This window comes from Corythoichthys intestinalis, chromosome 4 (genome assembly GCF_030265065.1).
Source record: "Corythoichthys intestinalis isolate RoL2023-P3 chromosome 4, ASM3026506v1, whole genome shotgun sequence".
NCBI classification, from domain to species: Eukaryota; Metazoa; Chordata; class Actinopteri; order Syngnathiformes; family Syngnathidae; genus Corythoichthys; species Corythoichthys intestinalis.
The window spans coordinates 2112821-2133055 of record NC_080398.1 but is presented as its reverse complement, the minus strand read 5'-3'; the positions used below and the strand labels follow the sequence as shown (position 1 = coordinate 2133055).

Here is a 20235-nt window from a genome sequence, read left to right as displayed (position 1 = left end):
GCGATAAATTTGATAGCCGTACTTTAAGCCAAAACTAAAGACTCTGGATGAGTGTAAGACATTTTGTCTGTAACGTTAAATACGATTAGAAAACGATTTAATTAAAAAAATATATACTGTATATATTAAAAAAAAAGGCATGTCCGATATTTTTTTGCCGATTCCGATACTTTAAAAATGACGTGATCGGACCCGATCCCGATCGATCGGGACATCTTTAGTTGTGTACTAAGACATTAAAAAGTCGCTTTTCAAGATATGGCCCCTGTCGAATCGACTTAGTTTAATTTTAAGATTTTCAGGATTCCAAACGACAAACTACAATGCATGTTTTCCACCCACATAGTCTGAAATAGTGCGGTATGATATGACTATACAGTTGTACCTCTTCTAATGAAATTAATTAGTTCTGGAAGTGGAAATTCCGTAAGTAGAGATGTGTTTTACATGTAAATTCCCTAATCCTTTGCAAGCCCCCCGAAATTTAGACATAAATCTTTTATAAAGCATAAAAATGCAACGTGCTTCTCTCACCCTGCGGCCAGAAGTTCTGGATGTTCGGGAGAAGCTTGATTGTATGTACAGTGGGGAGAACAAGTATTTGATACACTGTCTTGGCAGTGTATCAAATACTTGTTCTCCCCACTGTATATACTTTTGATAAGGTGATGAGTGCAATACCTAACCTCACAAAGAGATATCCTCTAAACCCTTTTTGTGTTAGATGACATATACAGTCATGTGAAAGGACACTCCATTAAATATTCAGTTTAACTCATTTGCTCCCAAAAATGTATAAATATGTGCTATTTTTAATTGTTTCAGTGTCCCAAAAACGTAAAAAAAAAAAAATGGTAAAAGACGTATAAATAAAACGTAAAAGATGTATAAATATGTTTTTTTTTTTTCAAAAGAGACATCTCTCGGTTCTGATTCAATTTAGCTCCAAAGCACAAAGCTGAAAATCCATTTTAAAGCAATAAAACTGGCCACTGGAGGGCAGTAGCGCATTTGGTAAGACCCGCAACCCGATTCAACAGCAACGAACGGCCAAGTCGCACGGCTGGGGCGCCGGCGGAAGACGACCGAATAGATGCCAGGCAGCGGACGACCGAGCAGAACGACCGGGACCACTAGCGTAGCGGACGATGCCTTTGAGTCCGTGCTGCTCGCAAGCAGAGCCCGCAGAGACTCAAAAAAAATTCATCTTAATAAGACAGGCGGCGATGAGGGAGAAGTTTAACCGGCTGTCGCAGCCGGAACAGCGTCATCTTTCAGTTAGTTATGTGTAAATAAATTGTTACTTTGCTATTAAAAGTAGAGATGGCCGATCGATCGGGTCCGATCACGTCATTTTCAAAGTATCGGAATCGGCAAAAAAATATCGGACATGCCTTTTTTGAATATGTATATATTTTAATTAAATCGTTTTCTAATTGTATTTAACGTTACAGACATAATATGTTAAACTCATCCAGAGTCTTTAGTTTAGGCTTAAGATAGGGTTATCAAATTTATCCCGATAACGGCGGTAATTAATTTTTTAAATAATGTATCACGTTAAAATATTTAATGCAATTAATGCATGCACTGCACGACCCACTCACGCATTGTCGCGCACAATCTGTAATGGCGCCGTTTTACCTATTTAGAGAGCTAAAAGGCGGCGTAAAATGAGTAGAGTGAATTTTGGCAGCCTTAGGAGCCTTTTTTTAATTGACTAAAGCCTTACAGTCCCTCTCCCTATGATTAGAAATATCGTGGGAAGCAATGTGGGGAAACAAGGTAGCAATTGATCTTTTTCTTAACACCCTATGTGATTTCCCAACGCAGAGAAGATATATCAATTGGTAGCACTACGCACAGTCATCGTTGCTAAAGGCGTGTTACATCCACCCATCATGCATTTGGGCATGGCCACAGTATCATTTACTGAAAGCTCAACAAATACACTAGATGGCAATATTTAGTCACAATATACAAAGTCACAAGTCTTTCTATCCGTGGATCCCTCTCACAGAAAGAATGTTAATAATGTAAATGCCATCTTGAGGATTTATTGTCATAATAAACAAATACAGTACTTATGTACTGTATGTTGAATGTATATATTCGTCCGAGTTTTATTCATTTTTTTCTTAATGCATTGCCAAAATGTATATGATCGGGAAAAATTATCGTGAATGATTGGAATTGAATCGGGAGCAAAAAAAAGCAATCGGATCGGGAAATATCGGGATCGGCAGATACTCAAACTAAAACGATCGGGATCGGATCGGGAGCAAAAAAAACATGATCGGAACAACCCTAATTAAAAGCTCTATTTGTCTTGTTTATCTTATTTTGTAAAGGGAAAACATTATTCAGATGTTTGGGATGTAACTAAAGCAAAAAATTGCTGTGTTAAAGTCAAAGTTATGTTTGAAAAGTATGCTTTCACAAAAAGCTCAATTTCTCAGTTTTTTCATCAGAAATAGGAAAATTGCTCAAACTAAGCTATTTTCTAATGCTGATTTCTAAAGAATGGAAAAAGATATGATCTAACTTTTTTTCTGCTGAAAGAAGAGAGAGTCCAATCTTTCTTTTGGTGGGTTCCATGTTTACATAGCAATAGAATAGAATTTTCTGTGGGCCTTGCAAAATCAGTCAAAATCCAGTAAAACGGCCGGGAGTGAAGGGTCTTGCTCTGGTGAAAATGGCTGGGAGTGAATGAGTTTAGAAATGTTCACTCTGATCTTGCTTTTCTTTATCTCTGGAAAAGAAAGTGATGTAATTGCAGGTCAACCACAAAATATAACATTGTTTTACTCATTAAACCAAATATATGAACAAAAATGCATATTCTAACTGAGGAAAAAGTTTGGACAACCTACCACCTAGTGGCTAGTGTTACCCACTTTGGCTGAAATAACTTCAGTGAGACGCTTTTTGTAGCCATCTACCAGTCTTTGACATCGGTCTGAAGAAAGTTTGTCCCACTTTTCAACGCAGAATACTTTCAGCTGTGAGATGTTTGCGGGGTTTCTTGCATGTAATAGCCTGTTTCAAGTCACCCCACAGTATCTCAATGGGATTAAGATCTGGGCTTTGACTCTGCCATTCCAGAACTCTCCATTTCTTCCTTTTCCGCCAGTCCTTGGTGGATCTTTTGGGTCATAGTCACGTTGCAGGGTCTAGTTTCGCTTCAGCTTTAAATTTTTCACATATGATCTCACCTGTTCCTCAAGCACCCTCTGATACGCGATAGAATTCATGGTGAATTCTATGATGGTGAGCTGGCCAGGTCCGGCTGCATCAAAGCATCCCCAAACCATGACACTTCCACCTCCATGCTTCACAGTTGGTATGAGGTTCTTTTCCTATAATGCTGTACAGCAAACATACCAGCAATCATAAAGAAAGCTCAGCAGCGTCTGCACTTCCTGCGAGTCCTCGGGAAGAACAAGCTAGATAGGATGCTGCTGCTGGCCTTCTACCACTCATCCATTGAGAGCCTGCTAACATACTGCATTTCCACCTGGTACGGGAGCTGCACTGCTGCAGACAGGGAGAGGCTTCAGAGGAAAGTCAATTATTGAGGATCATTGGCTGTCCTCTCCCCTCCCTGATGGACATCTAGTCCTCCTGGTGCCTCAGCAGAGCTCTCAACATCCTCAAGGACAGCTCACATCCTGGTTTCCAGCTGTTTGAACTGCTCCACTCTGGGAGACACTATTGGTGTTTAAAAGCAAGAACAAACAGACCCAGGAACAATTTGTTTTCTAAAGCCATCTCCACCCTGAAAAGCCATATGTAACACCACATCACCCAATGTCTAATATTCATTTACATGCAATATACTATGTGCAATACTTACTATGTGCAATATTCAATGACTCACTGTCAACATCTGCTACTTAACTTCTATTCACACATATTCTATGTGCAATACTTATTTACGTGCAATATTCAATGCCTTCACTGTCAACTGCTGCTACTTCACATCAATTATTTGCACTGCCTGAACATAGGACTACCTCAAACACATTTTATATTTATTTAGATTTTATACTTTTATTCTTGCAAGTCACTCTTGAGATTATTACTTGTCCTGCACTGTAAAGGGAGATGCTCCACAATTTCATTGTACGACTGTATAACGAAAATATCAGGGCTATTCTATTCTATTCTATTCTATTCTATTCTATTCTATTCTATTCTATTCTGAATTGGGTTTAGGCCAAATATCCTCTGTTCTGGTGTCCAAAAAATTCAATTTTAGATTCATCTGTCCAAAAAACATTATTCCAGGAGTCCTGGTCTTTGTGTACATTCACCCTGGCAAACCTCAGTCTGGCCTTCATGTTCTTCTTGGAGAGCAAAGGTTTCCTCCTTGCACACCTCCCATGAAGGTTCAACTTGTGAAGTCTCTTTCTGATTGTAGAGGCATGCAGTTTCACATCAACAGTAGCAAGAGCCTGCTGTTGGTCCTGTGATGACATTTTAGGGTTTTTGGAGATTTCTTTTAGCATCTTGTGGTCTGCTCTCGGAGTGAACTTGCTTAGATGGCCAGACCTGGGCATGTTGGCAGATGTTTTGAATGTCCTCCACCTGTAAACTATTTTCCGGACAGTGGGATGGCTGATTTTATATTCTTTTGAGATCTTTTGAAATCCCTTTCCAGACTCATAAGCGTCCACAATGTTCTTTCTGAAGGCCTCAGACAGTTCTTTGATCTCAGCATGGTGTTTTCTCTCACTTCAACAGTCAGGGGCACACCAAACTGAATGTGAGGTTTAAATAAGGCAAGCCAATTTTCACTTTTTCACCATAGCAACACTGGTCCATACTGTGTGATAAATCCATCCAGCGTACTTAAAAAAAAAAAATCATAGAGAAGCCCTGATTTTGAGGTTTATGTCTAACAAACCTTGGCCCCAACAACTCGGCACAAGTTTTATGCCCAGCAACACCAGGCTTTACTGCAAGTTTCCAAATAAAAGCCATTGATTGATTTTCCCAATGTTGGCCCAATCTTAAAATGATCTATTGTTAGTGATCACTTTTTAACAACTGCATCCAAATGGTCGTACATTTGAGGATTGCACGAAGGGACAAGCTTTGGGTTAAAACTGCTTCGTGGAGTTCACTGATTAGCCTCATTATTGCGACCGAATTCTGAGCGATTAAAATAGTCCCCCCGCTGGTTCCCTGTTTACGACAATCTAACAGCCTGCTGCTTTTTCAGTTTTTTTAGCCATCTCGAGCTGCTGTGAAAGATGAAGCGATTTCATCTGTGCCGAGAGTCACGAAGGGCGACGGGGGAGCACTTTTATCCTCCTTCAGACGTCAACGTGCTCCAATTTCTTTTCAGACCATCACGTCGTGTCCCTCCTGTTGGTGACGACAAAGAGAGTCCATCCCATTGTTCTCTCTCAATGGTTTTCTGCCGCTATTTATAGCTTTAACCAAGTCAATCATATTGGACTGAATCCAGTCGCGGAGACTCTTAAGTCAATAGATGTGACATCTCCTGTGAACATGGGAGAGTGAGAGAGTCGTGTGCACATATGACTTGTGACGGTTGCCATGGAGATCTCCCTTAGGCACTAGGCAATTTTTGGAGGTGCTCCTTGAAGCCGCGGCAGCTGCGCGGCGTGCATAGTTGATCACAAAACGGCTATGTGTGGACAGACTAGTAACGATGTCATTTGAAACATTAATTATTCATCAAAAGAATGGCATTGTTCTTCGCACTCGTAAAAACGTGAACGTAATGTAATTTTTGTTCTTCGTTTCACACAAAAGCCATTCAGTGCCAGATACAGTGAGAAAAATAAGTATTTGAACACCCTGCGATTTTGCAAGTTTTCCCACTTAGAAATGATGGGTGGGTTTGAACTTGTCCACTGTGAGAGACAATCTAAAAGTAAATCCAGAATTTTTAACAATGTATTTGTATTATAATGCTACAAATAAGTATTTGAACAATTGAGATCATCAGTGTTAATACATGGTACAGTGGCCTTTGATGACAATTATTGAGGTCAAATGTTTCCTGTAACTTTTCACTAGTTTGCACAGAGTACAGCAGGGATTTTGCACCACTTCTCCACACAGATCCTCTCTTGATCAATCAGGTTTCTAGGCTGTCACTGAGAAACATGGAATTTGAGCTTCCTCCAAAGATTTTCTATTGGGTTTTGGTCTGGAGACTGCCTAGACCCCACCAGAACCTTGCTTTTCACGAAGCCACTCCTTGGTTATTCTTGCTGTCTGCTTCGGGACATTTTCATGTTAGAAGACCCAGTCACAACCAATTTCTAATTCTGTAACTAAGGGAAGGGGATTATTCTCCAATGTCTCACAATACATGGCCCTGGTCATCCTCTCCTTAATACAGTTGAGTCGTCTAGTCCATGCAGATATGCAGAAAAACACCTCCAAAGCATGATGCTACCACCCCCATGCTTCACAGTAGGGATGGTGTTCTTGGGATGGTACTCGTCATTCTTCTTCCTCCAAACACTGAGTGGGATTAAGACCAAAAAGTTCCATTTTGATCTCATATGACCACGACTTTCTCCCATGACTCCTCGGGATCATCCAAATGGTCTTTGGCAAACTTAAAACGGGCCTGGACATGTGCTGGTTTAAGCAGGGGAACCTTATGTGCCATGCAGGATTTTAAACCATGATGTCTAAGTGTATTACCAACAGTAATCTTAGAAATGAAGGTCCCAGCTCCTTTCAGGTCATTGACCAGGTCCTCCTGTGTAGCTCTTGGCTGATTCCCTACCATTCTTAGGATCATTGAGACGCTACGAGGTAGATCTTGCATGGAGCTCCAGTCCGAGGGAGATTGACAGTCATGTTTGGCTTTTTTCATTTTCTAATAATTGCTCCAACGGTGGATCTTATATAACCAAGCTGCTTGGCATTTGCCCCGTAACCCTGTCCAGCCTTGAAGAGGTCTACAATTCTGTCTCTGGTGTCTTTGGACAGCTTTTTGGTCTTGACCATATTAGGAATTGGAGTTTTCCGTATTGTATAGGGTGGACAGGTGTTTATATGAAGCTAACCATCTCAAATGGGTCAAAAAAGTCCACCCCCAGTCCACTTTTTTTATTGGACTTTTTAAAGTTGACTAACAGGTCTTTGAGGCTTACAATTCTAGATAGTAGACAGGTGTTCAAATAATAAAATTGTTTGCCTGGTATACCAGACTCACCGCTGTTCCAGCGATTGAGTCTGGCGACCGTCCGGCGGATCAAATTCCGAGGGCGGAGCAAGCCACAGCAGACAGACAGCGGAGTGGACCAATCAGTGACGGGCAGACGTGACGTTGTTAAAGCGACAAGTAATTAGCGTGAGCGGAGAATGGAGAGCTTTATTCAACATGGCTAGCGCGAGCCATGTTGACTGTTCTCAATGACTTTTTTTCAATGTGTTTTTGGTAATTTAAAACTGGTTTTACCGCGGATTGGAACATATTCTTGGCTCGCCCATTCGCCATCTGTGTTATCGTAGAGACGACTTTTGGCACGCAAGAGTGACGTTACTCGTTCAGAACACGTCACGCAAATAAACGAATCTGATTGGACGGTTGCTTTTGTACCTTGCTCGAGAGGCCGTTAATGGGCTGGGTCCCAGACTATTTCTCACAGTGTTTAAAAAATACAGGGAGAATAGTCTGGCTGTTCCAGGCAACCTATTTGTAGCAGTATAATACAAATAAATTGCTTTATTTTTTTAATTTATTTTTTTAAATCAGACACTATGATTTCTGGATTTTTTTTTAGTTTGTTTCTCCCAGTGGACACGCACCTACCATGAAAATTTCAAACCCATCCATCATTTCTAAGTGGGAGGACTTGCAAAATCGCGGGGTGTTCAAATACTTATTTTCCTCACTATATCAGGGTACCCGCGGGTTATTAAAAGTATTTTAAAAAGCATTGAATTTAGTTGTCCATTATTAAAGGTATTAAAAGTATTAAATTAGCTGTCGTAAGTCTGGAATTTTTTCACCGTGGTTTTAATTTTGAAGAACATCTCAGTGCAACCTAAATTATATCCGTGACGAAGTTTTTTTTTTTTTTTTTAAATCCATAACGAAGATGACGCGTAGAATTTTTACGATGCACTGCACTACAAATCATAATGCACCTCATGCGTGCGCGCTGTTAGCATCATTAGCATCAACATCACAACAGCAAGCAATCACACAGTACTGTGTGCTAACGTAAGGAACTGCTTAGATGCTTTAGTTGTTATGTTCGACGAAAGCCTCAACAAGACAACCAAGTCCAAACAGTTGGACCAGCATGTGAGGTATTGGATTGGCGACCAAGTCGCATCCAGATACTTTGGGTCGCAGTTTCTGGGTCATGCGAAGGCAGTGGACCTGCTTAACATTTCAAAGTAAGTTGCCAATTTCTCCAATTAAAATGTGTTCGATGCAATAATGTATTTCTGCATGGTTTGCCTTTCGAATGAATGTGAATTTCGTAGTTTTAACTCAAGAGTTAGCCATGTTCAATGGGGTATTGGCAGGTGCACTAGCCTTAGCATGGATAAACCGGAGTCATAGATCCACCAACACCCTCAGATACACAACACGGTTGACACTATTATTGGAACGAGTGCGGGGTAACGTTGATCTGAATAACATGGCATGGTGATAGGCAAATTATAATGTAGGTGATACTAAAACACCTCCTGGTATATTTAAATGTTTTTCTTGATTGAATAAATGTATGGATTTTCTCTATCTGATTAGAAGAAATGTCTTCAATAGCTAACAAAGGATTAACATGTGTTTTGTATACTTCTTGTAATGTGATTAGAAAAAAACAATTACCAAGGGAAATGGTCATGTGTAGCTTTTTTATTTTGTGGTAATTAATGGTAAACTACTGCCATTTAGTGGCTGTTTTTTAAAGTTTCATTACCAATTGCAAGATTTTCCCAAGCACTTTACAGTTAAGGTGACCAATTTGACAATCACCAACCTACCACCTTGACTCGATCCTCTTAAAAGGGAAACCTGTTGTATTGCAAATGTAATTTCTGAAGTTGCTTTACAAAAATAGTGTAAAATCCATTTTATCCTGGGAAAAAAAATCTGAAAGACCTTATATTTAAATGTTTTAATTGTATCTTCAGTAAATGTGCATTCTTTTGTCAAACGCACTTAGTAATTGAGGTTAAATTTGATGTTCAGTGCTTTATCTTTTTAATATGATTCAATATTATCTAAATAATGGGTGCGAGAAAAGTATTAATTTTCAGTTGAAATGGCATTAAAAAAGGTCTTAAAAGTATTGAATTTAGATTTATCAATCCTGGGGGGACCCTGTATATGTACCGTTCGGTTTGTCCCAGTGCCCAGTATATTTAGGTTTGGCCTGAAAATGGAAGGAAGCAAATCAGGGACTGGAGTGTGCTGGGTTTTTTCGTAAAATGGTGGTTAAATAGCGTTAGTGCTGGTCTGGCACCGGTTTTGCTCGTTTCAACTGAGAACTGCTAAAACGGCATCTAATGGTTGTGCTCATGAACATGAGGACACTGCACTTGTCTTCCCTTCTGAATCATCAAAGAGTTTCAGAATCTTACCTGTTCCGAGGTAGAGAACGCTGTAGTGCTCATCGTTGACGGCCAAAACGATGTCTGCAACCGTGTGCGTGATCTGGTCATCCGTCGGCAAGTCCAGCGGGGCTACGCCCACCGGCCGGATCACGTCCTCAATTTCCGGGTGGTATCGAATCACGCCCAGGTTTTTAATGTCGTTGTGACCCGAAGCTGTGGAATTCTTTCGAACGCACTGCGGGAAGAAACAACAGAATGAGAAACGACTGAAATGGAAGGACACCAGTTAGAACTAGACTAGAACTCGTCCTGGCTTGGAATTCTGTCAACTGCACCGTGAGTTAAAGAGGCTTAACCAGAAATTGTAGAGGACATTTTGCCATGTATGCTTACCATTCCTGGTCGATTCCCGGCGAATGAGCTGCTATAGCCTTTCAGCTTGGACGTTGAGAAAGCCTGGTCGATGTCCTCTATGGAGTACGCACAGATAACAGTTCTGCCCCTGATAAAAGGTCCACAAGACAAATTAACCCTCCGGCGGAAGGACCATAAAGCACGGAAGACATCAAGGTCGCAATCCAGCTCACCACGCGTTGGAAAACAGGCCATACAATACACCGGCCCGTTTGTCTTGCGCCGTCAGAACCACCGCCTGTTTCATGTTGTTGTACTGCTGCTGGGTATTTCCGGCACCGCACATGACACGCGCCTTCATGAAGGTGGTCCACGAGTCAGCCAACAGGGCTTTGATCCCGCCCTCGTCCACCTGAGGATGGAGAATAAGTGACTTGTGACCAACGGCACATCCTAGAAGCGATTTGCGTCATTACCGTGCAGATCCGGCCGATGCGGGCCCTGTACGGCTCTTCGTCCACGCGAGCTGTCTTGTTGATCTCACTGAAGAAGAAGTAGATCTCCTCCTTGTACTTAAGAGTAGACGGGATGATGGCGGCTCCAGCAAACTGAGGATCTGAGTTACAAGATGATAAAAATTGCCAAAACATTTTACATGTTTATTTTCATTATCGCCTCAAGTAGACCTGTTCCTGTAATACACATTTTGGCCAGCAGCTGACGCCCAATTTCCAGTGACTTGCTACATTATTTGAATTCCATATGTAATAGTAGTACTTCCAAGCAGCACACGGACAGCACAATTCGTTCCAGTAGCAATATGAATTTATTATTAATGATATGATAGTATGCAATAGTCATACATGGTTGGTAGAAATAGTGCAATTATTTTAAACACTGCAATACTACCGTAATTTTCGGACTATAAGCCGCTACTTTTTTCCTTCATTTTGATACCTGTGGCATATAGTCCAGTGCGGCTTATTTGTTGATTTTTTTTAGGTAACACTTTATTTGACAGCTGTGTCATAAGACTGTCATAAGATCATCAAAATTATGACATGACACCATCATGGACATTACTGAATGCTTATGTCATTAAGTGTCATTTGGCAAATTATATCACTAACTCAATTTTTGTCCATCTTGGATCTTTTGCATCCATTCAAAAGTGAGATCATTTGCCGGATAACACTTAATGGCGTCTGTTATAAGCATTCATGAATGCTCAGGACAGAGCCGTCATAATTATGATTGTGTAATGACAGTCTTATGGCCCCACTGTCAAATAAAGTGTGAGCAAATACCATAACTAGCAATTGATGAAACAATTGGAACAGTAACTGAAGAAATATTTAGCACAGAACATGATTTTTGATGTGGCAGCAGAGGTTGACTGTCTCCCCCAAGGGAGCAGTGTCAGCCAAATGAAGCTTCTTGAAGCAATAAAGCTTTGCACTAATTAGTTCAAAGTTTAATGATGGTTCATTTGGTCTTATGACAGTTTTGGTGTAAATATCCCATGATACAGTGAGGACAGCTGCGGCTTATAGTCCACTTCGGCTTATCTGTGAACAAATGCCGTTTTCGTGCCAAATTTGGTTGGCTGCGGCTTATAGTCAGATGCGCCTTATAGTGCGAAAATTAGGGTATTCATATCTTTACATAAATGCATATTTTTTGTATAAAGCACCTTACTATACATATTTATTTATTACTACTTTGGTTAAGTCTACTGTTTCTGCACTTTTAGCTTGCTGTTTCTCCTTTTGCAGCAAGATTGAGTCCAGTAAAAAGTTCCTCATGGGGAAAATAGATATCTTAAGCTAACTTAATATACAGCACTACTAATCACCTGTATTCAGTATATTTTAGGGGTGTAACGGTACACAAAAATCTCGGTTCAGTTCGTACCTCGGTTTTGAGGTCACGGTTCGGTTCGTTTTCGGTACAGTAAGAAAACAAAATGCAAAATATACTGTAAATGTGCTAGTTGTTTATTACGCACCTTTCAACAATAGGAACATTAGCCTATACAAAGGTATAATTATGCCAAAAAGTAGCGGGTATTTAAAGATAATAATCCAACAACAATTTGCTTTCCAGACCCCGCGTATTGGTCAGCTTTCTTTCTGAAAGAAAGAAGAAAAAAGAAGTCCTGTGCTAAAAAGAAAAGACATCCCAATGACAAAGATTTTAAAATGTACAGTGCCCTCCATAATTATTGGCACCCCTGGTTAAGATGTTTTTTTTTAGCTTCTAATCATTTTTTTTTTTAATTCAAATAATATGGGACCTTAATGGAAAAAAAGAAAAATCCAACATTCAATACAAGTGCATTGATTCAGTGGGGAAAAAAATCCTACATAAAGAAATAATTATTTGACATCAAATAATGTGTGTCACAATTATTAGCACCCCTGGTGTTAATACTGTGTACAACCCCCTTTTGGCAACAAAACAAGGTCTGGGGACTGAGATCTTGCTGAAAGACCCAGTGACGACCCATCTTCAGCTTTCGGGCAAACACTCTAAGTGGGTCTGGCGTGCCATGAAAGATGCGCATGCTGAAAAGCACCTCATACCCACTGTGAAGTATGGGGGTGGGTCAATGATGGTGTGGGGCTGTTTCGCATCCAAAGGCCCTGGGAACCTTGGGGTGCATGGCATCATGAATGCTTTGAAATACCAGGACATTTTAAATCAAAATCTGAAGATGGGTCGTCACTGGGTCTCTCAGCAAGACAATGACCCTAAACATATGGCCAAATCTACACAGAAATGGTTCACCAGACACAAAATCAAGCTCCTCCCATGGCCATCTCAGTCCCCAGACCTTGTTTTGTTAGCAAAAGGGGGTTGTACAAAGTATTAACACCAGGGGTGCTAATAATTGTGACACACATTATTTGATGTCAAATAATTATTTCTTTATGTGGGATTTTTTCCCCCCTGATTAAATGCACTTGTATTGAAGGTTGGATTTTTCTCTTTTTTTCCATTAAGGTCCCACATTATTTGAATTAAAAAATATATATATTAGAAGCTAAAAAACACATCTTAATCAGGAGTGCCAATAATTATGGAGGGCACTGTATTTTACAAATGAAATGTCTCAATGAATCTTTTTTTTTTCTCATGAATAGTTTTCAAAAGCTGTATTGGTAGATTTTCTCAAGTTAAAGCGCTACACAGAAATTAATATATTTAATTGTGTAAGCAGGATCTGTGTATTATTCTTATTACTTAATTGCAGGTGTTTTAGCTCATTTCAATTTATTTTATTTAAATGGGCTATTATTTATTATATTACGTGTTTATATTTTACAAATGTGATGCAGTATTCATTTATATTGTATATTTTTAGTTCCTATGTGAATATTAGTTCCTACTTGTTGTGTTGTGGTAGGAGGGTTTTGTATTGAACACGGGGCCGTGTTGGTGATTATTATAGCAGAGAAGACAGCAGTAAATCAACAAAGACAAGTCAACTGTGCCCGGATCTACCACTCGAGATCTCATGGACTCAGAAAGTGGGTTACGATTGCATATTAGTTTGAAAATCGACCGGATCCACCGTATTTTTACACGAGTGACTTCCGGTCTGCCGGATCTTAGCTAGTAGTATTTACGCAGGAGGGCCGCGTCTCGCGTCAAATAATAAACTCTGCCATTCTTTTCACGTGTGTCGCGTTGAGTCGCTTCTGGGATGTGTCTAACACGCAGCCGCACTCCGACTGGTGTGCATTGGCTGATTGACTTTAACGCCCGCGTTTCACTGCGTTCTCACGGCGGCCAAGTTATCGCGCCGTTGACGTTTCTGGGTTATACTGTCCTACCGTGTTTGTCCTGTTTATAGTAGAGAAGACGCAGTAAATATAATCTACACAAAGAAACTGTAACCCGATCGACTCACAGCCTCGAAAAGTAAGGGTTACATTACGTCAGAAACTCGTTCGGTACGCCTCCGTTCCGAACCGAGCACCCCGTACCGAAACGGTTTAATACAAATACATGTACCGTTACACCCTTAGTATATTTACATCTGAGCAAAAATATGTATGCTACTGTTCTGTTTCTGTTACACTGGCTTATTTTAGGTTGTTGCACTACTGAGAACATTAAACATTTGTGGCAGGTCAGCTTAATGTTCATTTACAAATAAAGTGAATAAGGTTAAAGCTGTAATAACTGTGTATTTTTTTCACCTAATAATTAATGATATAAAGTGACTGGATAATTCTCCCATATCGTGTGGTACTTTCATATATATTCCTCTTAAAGGCTGACTAAAATTGGACCCAAAATGAGGTTTTGTTTCTGCGTGACTTTTCCCACTTACTAAGCAGCCAAATGTTTTCCGTCTTCAGGAGCTTTTGAGGCCCGAACGTGCGGCGGATGGAACCGGCGTGACCGCTCACTGCCGACATGGCCGAATACAGACTCCCATCTGGAGGGGGAAACAACAATGGTAAGAACAAAGGCCAAAATGGAAGCTGATGACTGATTGAGGGAGTATGATGATGCAGTGCAAGAACATTAAACACAGAACCAAGCTAGAAACCCTGGGGGTTTAATGCAATAAAGCTGAGGAAGAGGCAAAAAAGAGCCAGGATGAAAGCAGGCGCCTGCCAGCGACAAATATATCAGCCTCCTTTTCACTTGTTTCCATAGTGATCGTCGTTAAACCTGGAGTAATTAAGACCTCGTCAATTCAGGGTGAAGTACAGGATGATGATGTCATAAATCATATTTTTCAGGAGTAAGGAAAGCTTAAATGATCACAATCAGTTAGTTGAATGCCACGTATTTTTACTCTTTACATATTACATTTGACTTCTTTTTCAGGGTACCCGCGGGTTATTAAAAGTATTTTAAAAAGCATTGAATTTAGTTTTCCATTATTAAAGGTATTAAAAGCATTAAATTAGCTGTCGTAAGTCTGGAATTTTTTCACCGTGGTTTTAATTTTCAAGAACATTTCAGTGCAACCTAAATTATATCTGTGATGATGTTTTTTTTTTGTTTTTTTTTAATCCAAGATGACACGTAGAATTTTTACGATGTGCTGCACCTAGTGCGTGCGCGCTGTTAGCATCATTAGCATCAACAGCAGGTAATCGCACAGTACTGTGTGCTAACGCAAGGAACTGCTAGTTGTTATGTTCGACGAAAGCCTCAACAAGACAACCAAGTCCAAACAGTTGGACCAGCATGTGAGGTATTGGATCGGCGACCAAGTCACATCCAGATACTTTGGGTCGCAGTTAATGGGTCATGCGAAGGCAGTGGACCTGCTTAACATTTCAAAGTAAGTTTCCAATTTCTCCAATTAAAATGTGTTCGATGCAATAATGTATTTCTGCACGGTTTGCCTTTCGAACGAATGAGAATTTCGCAGTTTTAACTCAAGAGTTAGCCATGTTCAATGGGGTATTGGCAGGTGCACTAGCCTTAGCATGGATAAACCGGAGTTGTAGATTCACCATCACTCTCAGATACACAACACGGTTGACACTGTCTATTATTGGAACGAGTGCGGGGTAACGTTTATCTGAATAACATGGCATGATGATAGGCAAATTATAATGTAGGTGATAGTAAAACACCTCCTGGTATATTTAAATGTTTTTCTTGATTAAATAAGAGTATGGATTTTCTCTATCTGATGAAAAGAAATGTCTTCAATAGCTAACAAAGGATTAACATGTGTTTTGTATACTTCTTGTAATGTGATTAGAAAAAACAATTACCAAGGGAAATGGTCATGTGTAGCTTCTTTATTTTGTGGTATTTAATGGTAAACTACTGCCATTTAGTGGCTGTTTTTTAAAGTTTCATTGCCAATTGCAAGATTTTCCCAAGCACTTTACAGTTAAGGTGACTAAGTTGACAATCACCAACCTACCACCTTGACTAGGTCCTCTTAAAAGGGAAACCTGTTGTATTGCAAATGTAATTTCTGAAGTTGCTTTACAATAATAGTGTAAAATCCATTTTATCCTGGGGAAAAAAATTCTGAAAGACCTTATATTTAAATGTGTTTTAATTGTATCTTCAATAAATGTCAAACACACTTAGTAATTGAGGTTAAATTTGATGTTCAGTGCTTTATTTTTTTTAATATAATTCAATATTATCTAAGTAATGGGTGCGGAAAAGTATTAATTTTCAGTTGAAATGGCATTAAAAAAGTTCTTAAAAGTCTTGAATTTAGATTTATCAATCCTGGGGGGACCCTGTTTTTGCCAGTTTCACCCACTAAACGTCTTAACAATAATCACATAACTCCATTATACCAATCAGACGTAACAATAGTCACATGACCATACACAAGCTTGTAGTCAGAAGTCCTGTGATCACATCGACCTGTTCAATCGTGTAAAATTAACTATACCACATCGTCAACATGACTCAAAAGCGTAATGTTTATTAGTAATATTGTACAGTGATCCCTCGGTACTTCACGCTTCAAACTTCACGCCCTCAGTCCATTGTGGATTTTTTTTTTCAATTAAAAAAATAAATAAATAAATAGAGCATTATAAAGAGATGTCCCGATCCTATCACGTACAGCCTCTCACCTCTCCCTTCTGCTGCTTTTCTTGTTCACCAAGCAGCTGCTTCTTAAAGTTAACAATGAGTGACAGCTCTGAAGCTTTGATCTTGCCAGAGAAGCTTAGGAGCGCTTACCTTGAAAGGTGCCGAATGAGCTCGTCGAGTTTGGTAAACACTAGCGATGGTGTGCTGTGGCGACACATCATATGTGTGTAAGTCAGCAGCCTGAGCGGATTTGAGTGGACTCACTCAATGAAGCATTTACCGTATTGGCCCGAATATAAGACGGCCCTGATTATAAGACGACCCCCTCTTTTTCAAGACTCAAGTTTGAAAAAAAAACTTTTTGAACACCAAATTAATTTTTATACAGAAAATAATTACAGTACATCCGAAACAAATGATCATAACAATATATTTGAGAGAAAAAGCATTTTTATTTTGCCTCATTCAAATCTTAATACAGTATTTAAATATATAAACTAAAGTGCAATCACATTCATAAATGAATGGCTTCTGGTTTTTGAAATGTAAATAAACCAATCTATTGTGATAAAACAACAAAATAGCAATAACTGCATTAACCATCAAAGTGAAGTCTTAACTGTAAACTATAGTCTTAAAACTAATCTGAATAAGGAAAAACATTGCAATATAATAATGCTAACTGGTTAAACTTGAGAATAGCTGAGATCTGTCATGACAGAACATCACTTCAATGATATCTGGCGCCATCTAGCGTTGTGAATGGGTATAATGTCTAGACCGCGAATATAAGACGACCCCCTCTTTTTCAGTCTTATTCAATGCAAAAAACACTGTCTTATATTCGGGCCAATACGGTATTTTATTTTAAATTAATAATTTCAACAATCTTGCAACTAGCCTTTGTGGCGTTCTCTTTCGACTGTCGGGCTCTTGTGAAATACTGCTGCTGTAAAATTAAACTAGCTTCAATTTCTCGCTACGTACCTTCCCTGTAATCTTGTCTTACATGTCAACGTGTCTTGTTTGGTAATATCGCCTCACATTGAACTCTTTAAAAACAGCGACTGTCTCATTGCAAATGAGGCAGACACAGTTTTTGCGTATTTTAGTGAAGTAATCGTCCAATTTCTACCTATTTTTTTAGCGCCGGCCGTCGCAGTCAACTTTTTTATTGTTGATTGTCGCCATTTTAGTAAACTGGGAGTAACGGGTCACACGGGGTACTGTTGCTTAGTGCTGCTGCCTAGTGGGTAAATGAGGAGCAGCATTTAGTGTGTAAGCTACTTCATGTGTTGTTAGCAGTACTGCTGACCAATTTATTAAGTCTGTGTGCGGGCCAGACGTTATTGATTTTATGACATAGGCTGGGGGCCGGATGAAATTTGACCACGGGCCGCATTTGGCCCCCGGGCCGGACTTTGGACATGTCTGCTCTAAAACATAGGCAACAGAATATGTGTAAATGTTTTCTCCATGAGCTTTTGAAAAATAAACATCTTTGTGAAAGTGCACTCCTGTGGAAAGAAACTTTTATCATATTCAAGTGCAAAGAATGATATTTATATACAAGTTAAAAAATAGCCCTGTGAGAAATTCATAGCAAAGTTAATTGAAAGTTCATAAAACTTAAAAAATAATCGAGAAGTTAAGAAATTAATATAAACGATGCAATTTTTTTGACCCTGCCTATTAAAAGAATCGGAATTGAGAATCGTTTGGAACAGGAATTGAAATGTAGAATCGGAACCGGAACCAATCAAATTCAAAAGATGCCCAACCCTGCATACAAATAGCAAGCAATTGTAAGCGTTGTTTTATATTACTAGCAAGTAGTTGACCAATTAGTGTCGAAGGAATTGAATAAATGTTAAAACCGTTTAGCAAAAGTGCTACTTAGTTGTTCAGTCCCTTTCACGCTGCTCAATGAAGATGTCTCTGTTCACCACCATAGCGTCTTAATCAGCCCATCGTTACGGGAGGTCCTGATTAGAAGCTCGGCAGCACGCTCGCGCATCGATCGCCTATTTACCAAGTGTCCGGCAGTGCAAACTAACTTGACTTGGTTCATTTGTGTGAGAGGGGGAAAATGTCTCTCTGCATCTGAAGGTTGAACAAACTCTGAACTTATTTACCGCGATGGACAGCGCTGAATGTCCAATCACTTTTGACCAGTCTAAAAGGATGGTACGTCTAACGCGGTCCGTCAAACTGAAATATGATCATTTGCTGCTAGTCCTTCCAGTTGAAATGACATTGGCGTCTACCGCAGTGAGTGTCAGGCAATGAATTTAACAGCATCTTTCTAAGACCGTTTAAAAAATCTTGTCGCATGATATTGTTCAGTTAATGTGTGGGAAATGACTCGACAAACAAAAATGCTTTGACCTTGTGAGACTGGTAAGGAACAAATGCTCTTTATTCGCTCCGCTGGTGAAACATTAGCGCTTTTATACGAGGCTACGCAGCCCAACTGTGACGGCGTTGATGGCGCTCAGTGCTAGTACGGCGCACATGCTGGTTTACCTGTGGGCAAGCTGATGGACTTCTGCGAGGGGTACGGCGGGGAGATGTCGGAAGGTGACGCGATCTGTCCCACGCCCTGGACATCGGTCAGGACCGTGTCGTTAACCTGTAGGGATATACACTTGGCATGTGGTCAGGAGTTCATTTTACACTTGAAGCTGTCTTCAAACTGGTAATAGGGACGATTCAATAGCTGTATTAGGTTCCGATACAAGTTAATTTCACAGATCCAATTCTAATTCGGATCCATGAGCCTTATCCCAGTCGGAAGTTGATTTGGTTTTTGTTTTCTAGCGTAAAACATGTAAGGGAACTTAACAATTATTCAGCTCTGGGAAATCCACCTCTCAGGGCTCCATTTTGGTAATTTTATGCTCAAGAAAATGAGTTTCGCTGAAGAACCAGGATTTGACAATGACCCTTTGTCATGCCATGTCATTTCCTGTTTTATTTTGAAGGCTTCACCCTCCTCATGTCTGTGTACTTGCCCTTCCTCTTGTCACCTAATCGCCAATTGTTTCCACCTGTTCCCCATTACCTCGTGTGTACGTATATGTTGCCTGAGTTGCCCTTGTGTTGTGCAGAAATGTCTTACGACCCATGTTGGTCACGTCAGCTTTGTTTCATAGCAATCGTAGTTGTCTAGATTTTCTCCTCCATTTGGAGTGCTTTTTGTTTGAACTTTTGATCATAGTTATCTTGGCTTTTTCCTCCGTTTTGAGCGTTTTATATGTTTGTACTTTTCCTCCTTTTGGAGTGCTTTTGTTTGAACTTTTGATCGTGGTTGTCCTGGCTTATTCCTGCGTTTGGAGCGCATTATGTTGGTACTTTTTCCTCATCCCCGCATGCCATCGGAAGAACCTTTGTTTTATTAAATAAACTTTATTGCCAGAACTCCACAGCTGAGTTCGCCTCGTTATCACAGCGCTTACGTTGAGCTAAGCCTAAAATGGGGTGCGCTTGGTGACCCCGAAAGTGGGCATAGGGGCTGGAATTCCCGAAATAAATTATTTTCCAAAATTAACTACATGACCCGGTGGGTTAGCGTCAGTCAGTCCAGCTCTCAGGGTTCCATTTTGGTCATTTTTAGCTCAAAATATGAGTTTCGATCAAGAATCAGGATTTGATACCGACCCTGAGCTGGAGCTAAGCACAAAATGGGGAGCCTTCAGCAGCTATAAAAGTGAGAAGTAGCAGGTTGAAAGTCCAAAATGCTTTTTTCTATTTGTTTTTTCCCCCAAA

The 20235-nt window shown here is 40.0% G+C and overlaps 1 protein-coding gene across 1 annotated transcript in view; it reads right to left on the bottom strand.

The window, feature by feature from the left end:
- Window positions 1–20235, bottom strand: part of LOC130914314 (semaphorin-7A-like) — a 67045-nt gene that overhangs the window by 24074 nt on the left and 22736 nt on the right. The window contains exons 5-10 of the mRNA XM_057833386.1: window positions 18994–19099; window positions 14267–14374; window positions 10401–10540; window positions 10158–10336; window positions 9964–10072; window positions 9598–9805 (exon numbers count right to left, since the gene is read on the bottom strand). Coding sequence (XP_057689369.1) covers window positions 9598–9805; window positions 9964–10072; window positions 10158–10336; window positions 10401–10540; window positions 14267–14374; window positions 18994–19099 — 850 coding nt within the window. The remainder of the gene's footprint in view (window positions 1–9597; window positions 9806–9963; window positions 10073–10157; window positions 10337–10400; window positions 10541–14266; window positions 14375–18993; window positions 19100–20235) is intronic.